Source organism: Henckelia pumila, chromosome 4 (genome assembly GCF_033568475.1).
Source record: "Henckelia pumila isolate YLH828 chromosome 4, ASM3356847v2, whole genome shotgun sequence".
Lineage (NCBI taxonomy): Eukaryota > Viridiplantae > Streptophyta > Magnoliopsida > Lamiales > Gesneriaceae > Henckelia > Henckelia pumila.
The window spans coordinates 40,969,698-40,979,548 of NC_133123.1; the positions used below are offsets into that span (position 1 = coordinate 40,969,698).

Sequence of the window (9,851 nt, forward strand, 5' to 3'; positions counted from 1 at the left end):
TATATATATATATATATATAATTCTTTATTTCATAATATATATATATATATTAAAGGAAAGTATCAATTTTGAAATTGTAATTGAAAATTTTCTCAAAATTTTCTTTTCGAAATCTCTTATCTTTTAATATCATAGGATTCCACAAATCCTAAAAAATTTCAAGAATTTCAAATTTGAATCCAACAAATCAAATCTTTTAGATATATAATATATATTCTCAATAAATAAAATATATCATTGATTTCTATTTGGATAATAATACCATAATAATCCAAATATATAATTATCTCATAATTATATTTTAAATCAAATAAATATTTATATACAAGCCCTTAAATTTATGGAACAATTTTTCATTGTTTCATACTTTCATTTGATCTCTTATTTGTGTTCTATTCCGTCATTTATCAAGAAGGCGTGCCGGGGACCATGGACTCATAATTAGAAGCTCCAATAAATCAGACAAACAATTAAACTCTTTAATCAATTTATCCAACTTATTAATTCCGTTATTACTCCACTAAAAATACGGAATTGCACTCTTCTCAATTATGAAATATTTTACTCTACCAAATTAGTAGTCCATTGATATAATCATTACATATTAATTAATCCTTCATAGACAATTCATAATTTAGATCTAGGATTTTTCCGTTTACCTCTCCAATTATTTTATCCTCATTTACCATTAACTCACTAGTGAGTGGTTCAATTTATAACATACTTATAAATTAGTTGGGCTCATCACTCACTTTCAAAATTAACAAATGAGAGAATTGTCTTTCTAGTAATTCCCGCAGGAAAGAATGAATTTCATATATGTGAATTAATATTCTCAGTCACTCATTTCAACATAAATCTAAAATGCAAGTATTGAGAATGCACAATTGCAAACTTAAGCAAGCAAATTAAGAATTATATTGAAATGAACAGGAGTCTATAATCACCTCAGGATTAAGATTCATCCATATATGATCATCTTTTGATTTAATTAGAATTTCATATTAATAACGGAAATTTATTATGAAATATATAATTAAATCGGTCCAAGTCCTACATAATCTCATTATATATAAATGCCCCCATCTAGATGTCTCCACATCGATGGTCCGGATAAGACGGTCACATTCATAATGTTCATGAGCCGCATTAGTGATGTTTTAATTAAAGATCCCAAACTTTAATTAATTTTATCACATACTTCATTAATTTAAGTTTATTATCCATAATTTTATTCCTCTCGCATATATAACTCTTATATATACTAATGTTATGGTTACATCCAATAAACTAGGGATTTTACTATGATATTCATGACAATATTTGCAATAAAAATCATTCGATAATAAATGTCACTATTAATAATAACAACATGTACGATTACAATGCTTTAAAAACACAATCCCAACAATTTTAAATTAAAAAAATTCGAAAAAAAGCCCGCACCAAGGCTCACGGGATTTTCGAAATGTAGGTCATGCAAAGTCTGACTTCGTGGTCTTCGCACAACAATGGGCTCACTCCTCAAGTCGTTATTATATTATTAGTATCCAATTACATATTTGTATCCAATTACATAATACTGATATAAATTTAACATATTATATATCTTTAATTTTTATTGTTTTTCAAAATTTACACTCATCTTGGGTTCAAATATAGGGATGGCAACGGGGCGAGTCTGGGGCGGGTTTGGCTAAACCCGAGATTCGCCCCGCCTCCCTTTGGACCCGCCATAAATTAAATAATTTTAAATTTATTAAAATAAAAAGTTTAAAAATTAACAAATATCATTAAATTTAATTTCAAAAATAGATTTATAATATTTAAGACAAAAAAAAATTATTCTCACAAGTTTAAATTTATTAACTTGTAATTAATTAATATTTATTAGCTAAAAAACGTTATAATGATTTATTTTTATACTAAACATATCATAATAAAATAAATTCATTTCAATCCAATAATATTACACATTCAAATTGATAAAATATTAATTATTTAGTATAATAATATAATTATATATTATTAATATTACATATATATTTTATATTTATATATATACATGAATATTTTTAATTTATATATATATATATATAATACTTTGGCGGGGCGGGTCCGGGCGGGTTTGCCCAAACCCGAAACCCGCCCCGGACCCGCTTGTGGACCCGCTTTGGCGGGTCTAGACCTGCCCCGTCGGGGCGGGTTTGATGCGGGGGCGGGTTAGACCCGCCCCATTGCCATCTCTATTCAAATATCACACATGTGTGTTGGTAGTAGTTTGGAATTTTCCCTCCCAACTATATCATACAAATATATTCCTTCCATCTCAATTATATATGTCATGTTTTTTTTTGTCCCAAATATATAGACATGTATCAGTAATATTGTTTTAAACTCATATACTAATATACCCCTATTAACTATATCTTAAAAATTGTACAATCATTTTTTGAATATATTAAATAGGAATAATAAAATAGTAAGTTTGTATAAAATTAGTTTTCTCAATGATTTTTCTTAATCAACATTAAAAAAAAAGTGTGACTATATAATTGTGACGGAGGATGAATGGAGAATATAATATATAACATGCATGCAATAGTTTATATATATATTGATCAATTCCTTTAATATAAAAAAAAATGGCCGCTTTTGGATGCTGGTATGGATTCTTGTTGACATTGGAAGGCTGGCAGGCGGAGAAAATTAAACTGAAAAGAACACTTCAAATTCTTATATCGAACAAATCCACGTCCAAAACAAAACATCATCGTAATGTTCGTTTTCAGTTAACGTTTGTAATCACAAAAACGGGTGGAGTTGATTTTCATGGGAAATGAAGCATAAACATCGCCTTCTAACTTCTTTTCTCTGTTTGTAATCATTATTTTCTTGGTAATCAACATTCTAGGAAATGGGTTTTACGTGAATGCTCTTCTTCTTCTTCTTCAACAAACTGTGACAAATTTAAGAAATTTTGTTTTGTCTTTTTTGTGGGAAGAAATTTGTGCTGCACTGCAGCCATGGCACTCCGGTGGTTGCTCTTCTGCTATCTGGCTTTATCTTCATGGGATGTCTCTTCTGTGACAGACCCCCAAGATGGTAAGAATATCTTTATCAAAATGTTTTTAATGTATTTGAATTTTTGTTATTATCCATAAATTTTTTATAACTAATGTTTTTTTCATCGAAATTTCTCGTTTGATTCGATTTGTGTTAATTTGTGTGTTGTGGTTGTAAATGGATGTCAGAATTTTGGTTCAAGTATACATATATCTGATATGAAGTGAGATTTTTTAAAGTTAGTAATCGATATTCGACCAATATTAGTTTTGAATCTGCAAAAGAAACAACATCAACAAATGAATTATTAAACTAAACTGAAGGTTGTCTGAAAAGGAACTTAGGGAGGTCTCTTGTTGTCTGATTCAATCAGTCACATGACGTTATTCTTCATGTCAAGTTTTGACCTTTTCGTGTTCTATAGCTGTAAAAATCATAATGATATAGGACTTGTAGTATTCATAGAATCAGATTCTAATGCTTAAGCACTTTCTTGGATTGGTAAATGGTTGCAGCTGCAGTACTTCGATCCTTAAAAGGTCAATGGGGAAACACGCCCCCGAGTTGGGACAAGTCCGATGATCCCTGTGCATCGTGGGATGGAGTTTCATGCGACAACTCGAGGGTCATTTCACTGTAAGATTATAACAGTTTCTATTTTTATTCCAAAAGGGTGACACTTATTTTTTCTAGGTCAGTCGCCCTTTGGGCGGAGAATCTTCGTGAATTTTTATCGTATGCTCTCTTTCACTATGCAGAGGAATATCATCTTTGCAAATAACAGGTCAAATGAGTGGTGACATTGGAGGCCTCAGTGAATTGACTACCTTGTGAGTTTTCTTATATCATAAGATTGAACACTTCCTGTTGAACTAAGAGCTGTAACTGAACAGTGAGTTGGTCACCGTATGATCGATTTGCTTGTGACATCGAGGCCTATAGGTCGACTTACTGTAAAAAATCTGGTGTGTCATCCGTACAGTTTAGAGATTGGAGTTAAACTGCTACTCCTTATGTATATCTTGCCTATTTTTTTGCTTTAAGCCTAAGACTGAGCTAATGATTATAGGGACTTGTCATATAACCCCGGCCTTACAGGTTCGATCTCTCCTCGACTTGGAGATCTGCAGAAGCTAACTTCACTGTAAGATCAAATATTAATTACGTGTCATGCTGCATATACATGAAACTGGTTCATTAGTTTCTTGGTTTTCTCACAGAACTCTGTCCGGCTGTAGCTTCACAAACAATATACCAAGTGAATTGGGGAATCTTGCAGAGTTAACTTTTCTGTAAGAACATCTGGTTTAGTCACATTTTGTTATGAAATTTATCGAACTTCTCTATGCATCTTACTTAACGGAACACATATGCATCGACAGAGCGTTGAATACGAATAACTTAACTGGTGAAATACCACCTTCTCTTGGTAAACTCTGGAATCTATATTGGCTTGATCTGGCAGAAAATCAGTTGAGTGGATCGATCCCTGTCTCTACAATTTTTCCCCTGGGACTGAACCAACTTAAGAATGTGAAACACTTGTGAGTATGATTAGCTATGAATCTCTGATCTTGTTAATTTTTTCATTTTTGAGGTTTCTGATCTTTAATATTTGCAGCCATTTCAACCGAAACCAGCTCTCTGGTGTGATTCCAGAGGAACTTTTTAGCCCCGACATGGCGGTATTACATGTGTAAGCCGAGAAACAAGACCATCTTGTTCTGTTCTCAAAACTCCTTTTAGTAACTGTAGTAACGATGAAAAAACTATTTGTAGATTGTTTGATGGGAATCAATTTGAGGGGAACATTCCATCTACTGTTGGATTGGTTCAGTCGCTCGAAGTTCTGTGAGTGACTTAGAGTCTTAACTATGTTTCTTGTTTTAACTTCACTTCCATAGATCTAGCCTGATGTATGTGAATAACTTTTTGTCATTTTGTTGTTTTTTGACAATGAATGTGTGTAGTCGGCTTGACCGGAATAACTTGAATGGAAGCATCCCATCAAATCTCAACAATCTCACTAAAATCACTGAATTGTGAGTATTTTTCCAAGTCCAATGAAATTTTGAGTCTCATTACCTACAATGATTTGCTAATATTCGAATATTCATGTGATTTATTGTAGGAATTTGGCTCACAATATGCTCTCTGGTCCATTACCAGATCTATCCGGACTGAACTCCCTCAATTATGTGTAAGAAATAGCCCCCCTAGTTTTTTCCTTCATTGAGTTCATGGCAAAATCGGAGTAGACGCAGCCTTCTTTTACTGCAGGGACTTAAGTAACAACTCTTTTGATCCATCAGAAGCTCCAGATTGGTTCTCGACTTTGAAGTCACTTAATACATTGTGAGTATAAAACGAAAAACAAATGAACATCAAGAAAACATTCATAACAAGGACTTCTCTCTCTTTTAAAGTCAAGAATCATGGAGCAATTATCCTCCTGTCACTAATTCTGTCTGATCCTCAGGATGATTGAAATTGGACCGTTGCAAGGCTCGGTTCCACCTGGAATTTTCAATTTACCGCAGATTCAACAAGTGTGAGTCTACAAACCTACACAAATTCACCAATGATATTTTCCGAAATATGCAAAACTGAAATAAGTGGCAACTATTTGACAGGAAACTGAGTAACAATGGCTTTGATAAGAATTTAAACATGACCGACAATATCAGCCCGCAACTTCAGCTTATTGACTTGCAGAACAACAGCATTCCATCCATAACGCTAGGAGAATATAAAAGTACTTTAATGTAAGAATACTACCATACTCATATGAAACAAAAGTATTGAACTTTATACATGTCTTAGATTACTTCTCTTTTGTCCATAGGTTGTATGGAAATCCCGTATGTTCGGCCTCTCTTGAGAATACGGTTTACTGTCAAATTCAGGAACCAGAAAAGTCTTACTCCACCAGTCTCTCAAATTGTGGAAGCCATTCGTGTGACTCCGATGAAAAACTCAATCCACAAAGTTGTGAATGTGCTTATCCATATGCAGGAACATTGAATTTCAGAGCACCGTCTTTTAGAGATTTATCAAATGTTACTTTGTTTCGGTCATTAGAAACTACACTTTGGTTACAACTAGGCCTTTCCAATGGATCAGTTTCTTTAAATAATCCATTTTTCAATATTTATGACTATCTGCAAATGGAGCTTGCGCTCTTTCCTACCAATTCAAAGTACTTCAACCGGTCAGAGATTCGGAGGCTAGGATATATGTTCAGCAATCAGATTTATAAACCTCCAAGTGGATTTGGGCCCTACTATTTTATAGCAGCTCAATACAGTTTTGAAGGTAAGACTTGAGTAGTTATGAGTTAAAATGGTTCAATCTTTGCATATGAACACATATTTCTTGATTATTTTTTAACAAAAAATTCATAATGGTTTCAGAAGAAAAGGGGAAAGCTCGCTTTAGCCCGGGTATGATAGCTGGAGTAACGACCGGATGTGCATTTCTAGTCCTGGTTCTAGCAGGATTAGGCTCATATGCATTTTGGCAAAAACGACGTGCTGAACAAGCCGAATCAATAAGTAAACCATTTGACAATTCCCATTTCTTCTGAATTCATGTGCACTATATGGTCCATTTTCTTGACTTATTCACTTGAATTCTCCGATCCAGTAACTTGGCCTTCGAGTGGCAGAGATAACGGAGGGGCACCACAGCTAAAAGGGGCTCACTGGTTTTCTCACGCCGAGCTAAAAAAATGCACCAGTAATTTCTCTGATAACAATCAGATTGGCTCAGGGGGCTATGGCAAGGTTGTTAACAATTAACAAACTCACTCAATGTACATACTTGCATGCCATGAATTGGTAAGATAAAGAAATCTACTTGTTTTTGGTAATCAGGTATACAGAGGAACGCTGTCGAGTGGACAAGCAGTCGCAGTTAAAAGGGCTCAAGAAGGCTCTATGCAAGGCAGGGTTGAATTCAAGAATGAAATAGAGTTGCTTTCGCGAGTTCATCACAAAAACCTCGTTGGACTTGTCGGTTTTTGCTTTGAACACGGTGAACAGATGTTAGTTTACGAGTATGTGGCTAATGGAACTATTAGGGAAAGTTTATCAGGTAAGCTCATTTTCAATAGTGAACTGTTTTGTGCCATCTTCTGAAATTTTCATAGAACTTTCGGGTTTTATTCATGAACAGGAAAAAGGGGAATCCCTTTAGATTGGAAGAGGAGGATGCGAATTGCGTTAGGCTCAGCTAGAGGATTAGCTTACCTACATGAGCTCGCTAATCCTCCGATTATTCACCGGGACATCAAGTCGACTAACATTTTGTTGGATGAAAATCTAACAGCAAAAGTAGCAGATTTTGGGTTGTCTAAGATGGTATGTGACACTTCAAAAGGCCATGTTTCCACTCAAGTAAAAGGAACACTGGTTAGTAGTGAACATACCGAAACTATTACACTCAAAATTTTGGGAAAAAAAAAGCTAATATTTGCATGTTTTGTAGGGCTATTTGGATCCTGAATACTATATGACACAACAGTTAACTGAGAAAAGCGACGTTTATAGCTTCGGTGTTGTGATGCTTGAACTGATCACCTCTAAGCAGCCTATCGAAAAGGGAAAATACATTGTAAGAATAGTTCGGATATTGATGGAGAAGAAGGATGAAACATACTTTGGATTGAAGGAGATCATCGATCCGACGATAAGGGATGCTCCGAATCTCCTAGGATTTTCAAGATTTCTTGAGTTAGCCATGCAATGTGTCGAAGAATCGGCTTCAGACCGTCCAACAATGAGTGAAGTTGTGAAGTCCCTCGAGTCCATCTTACAGGATAGTGGCCTAAACACAAATTCGACATCTGCATCTTCGTCTGCGACCGAGTTTGGATCGGATAAAGATGTTCATAGGCATCCTTATGATGCGTCTTTACCAAGAAAAGATGGTGGTGAAACTGATGATTTTGAGTGTAGTGGTGGATCTTCAGTGTCTACAAAAGTTCAACACAAGTAGAAATGTATAATGTTGGAATGTTATGTATAATAATAATGGATTTCCGATTCTTTGATTTAATTTGTGTAATAATTTGGAAGAATTTACATGCAACTGCGTGGGACTTTTGTCAGTGCTGAAATATTGTAAGCTATCCACAATCCAAAGAGAATAAAATAGCGTTTGCTTCTCCTTTACAATGGAAAAATTTAAATACCAGTTTCATTGAAATTGTTTGACGAATGAAAGTATTTTTTTTTTATTATTAGTATAGTAATTTATAAATTAATCACGAATTTGAATGTGTGCAATTTTAATATTCATTCTATAAACTTATAAATTGCTATCATGATCATTACATATGTACACATGCTGTATACTGAAATATACATCAAATATTAGTAATACTAGTATCTCAATGCATACGATACATGCATGATTATACTGTAGTTTTTTGTAAGGTTTTTTTTTTTTTTTTTTTTTTTTTTTTTTTTTGTGTTTTGCCTTCGTAGACTTTTGTAATCAGTTCGTAAAATATGTGTAATTTTGTAATTTGTTATGATACATGGTAAATTGGTAATATCGACATTTATATATTACTAGTAAGTACGACGTGCGTTGCACGTGTTATACGATCCAAAAAAACAATTTATAAGAAGTTAAGAGAAATTAAATATTTATGTAGATTTATTTAGAAAAGCAAAATTTTCATTGTTCATTGAAGCTTGAATAAAAAACATGGTGTTCATTCTAAATTCTCGATATTAAAAAGCATTAATAATTTTTCTGCCGCTTAATTTTCACTTTTTGGTCATGATTATGTTGTTTTTTGTTTGAGTTTCTTCATTCTTCTATTAAAATCACCAATACTCTCATCATCTTGAATCTTTGTGATAACGTTTTTGGAGATGACTGACTTTGATTTTTTTTACGAGGTTTTGTCATTTTGTTTGCGCTTGTTTTTTTCTTATCACCATTTTGTGTTTTATTGATGTTATTAGTATTTTTTTTTCTTATTATCTGTAACATTTCTCTTTAACTGTTCTGGTTTCTTGAAACCATCCCCAATTATTTTTAGTGTCGCATTCTTATATGAGATAAAATTGTCTAATTTGAAAAGAAACTTGTGATATTATTTTATTGGGTGATAAAATATGGTTTTTTACTCCAGTGTACATGGTTGCTACAATATAAAATACGTAATTATTTGAAATACTACTATAAGATAAATATGAAAATATTGGAATGAATTTTTTAAATTAAATTACAAGTGTGTCTGTCGATATATTTCTCAATAGAACAACCAATAAATAAAACTGCAACGTCTCTTCAAACAATGTTAGTTAATTTGGACGTTTCACTTTGATCTTGGACGATTATTGTTATTCGATACCTGAAAAATCAATTGTGAGAATGTATACACAAAAGAATTAAATTTTTTTGATTAAGAATCTATATATAGTTTAACATAGGTGAGTACCTTACAACCTTATGACGTCTTTTATATTGATCTTAACATAATTTTTGCAATTAAATCCACGAGAAGTTTTGATAACGTCTTTGTAACAATTACTACAAGCCTTGTACCACGACAATGCTTTATTTTCAATTTAATTTATGCTTTCTTTGATTTAATTATACTTGTTCTATATGAAGGTTATCTGATAATTGTGAACATGTCGAATTATTTTAAATTCATTTCAATATAGTAATTTTGATTACTTTTAATTATTTTTGTAGATTTTAAAAATTCACGGGTATTCAATCCAAACTTTTGTATTATCTATAAAAGTCTAGCAATATTCAA

At 32.8% G+C, this 9,851-nt stretch overlaps 1 protein-coding gene across 2 annotated transcripts; it reads left to right on the plus strand.

The window, feature by feature from the left end:
• Nucleotides 1–2,687: 2,687 nt before the first annotated feature.
• Nucleotides 2,688–8,202, plus strand: LOC140863533 (leucine-rich repeat receptor protein kinase HPCA1-like). 2 transcript variants are annotated; one of them, XM_073267021.1, is made up of 20 exons: nt 2,688–2,776; nt 3,006–3,106; nt 3,583–3,703; nt 3,826–3,897; nt 4,137–4,211; nt 4,288–4,359; nt 4,450–4,611; nt 4,689–4,763; nt 4,847–4,918; nt 5,038–5,109; nt 5,199–5,267; nt 5,348–5,422; nt 5,547–5,618; nt 5,701–5,832; nt 5,913–6,382; nt 6,481–6,621; nt 6,713–6,852; nt 6,943–7,162; nt 7,244–7,479; nt 7,556–8,202. In XM_073267021.1, exons 2-20 carry the CDS (start codon nt 3,028–3,030, stop codon nt 8,063–8,065), a joined length of 2,865 nt encoding a protein of 954 aa, XP_073123122.1. In that variant the 5' UTR covers nt 2,688–2,776; nt 3,006–3,027; the 3' UTR covers nt 8,066–8,202. The 2 variants fall into 2 exon arrangements, with proteins under 2 accessions (XP_073123122.1, XP_073123121.1); XM_073267020.1 differs by lacking the exon at nt 2,688–2,776 and adding an exon at nt 2,824–2,899.
• The last annotated feature ends 1,649 nt before the right edge of the window (nt 8,203–9,851 follow it).

Excerpts from the sequence above, each read along its gene's own strand:
- LOC140863533 (XM_073267021.1), top strand. The coding sequence starts at position 3,028 with ATGGCACTCCGGTGGTTGCTCTTCTGCTATCTGGCTTTATCTTCATGG. Across the intron at positions 4,919-5,037 it reads GTTCAGTCGCTCGAAGTTCT|TCGGCTTGACCGGAATAACT; the intron begins GTGAGTGACTTA and ends GAATGTGTGTAG. Across the intron at positions 5,619-5,700 it reads TTACCGCAGATTCAACAAGT|GAAACTGAGTAACAATGGCT; the intron begins GTGAGTCTACAA and ends ACTATTTGACAG.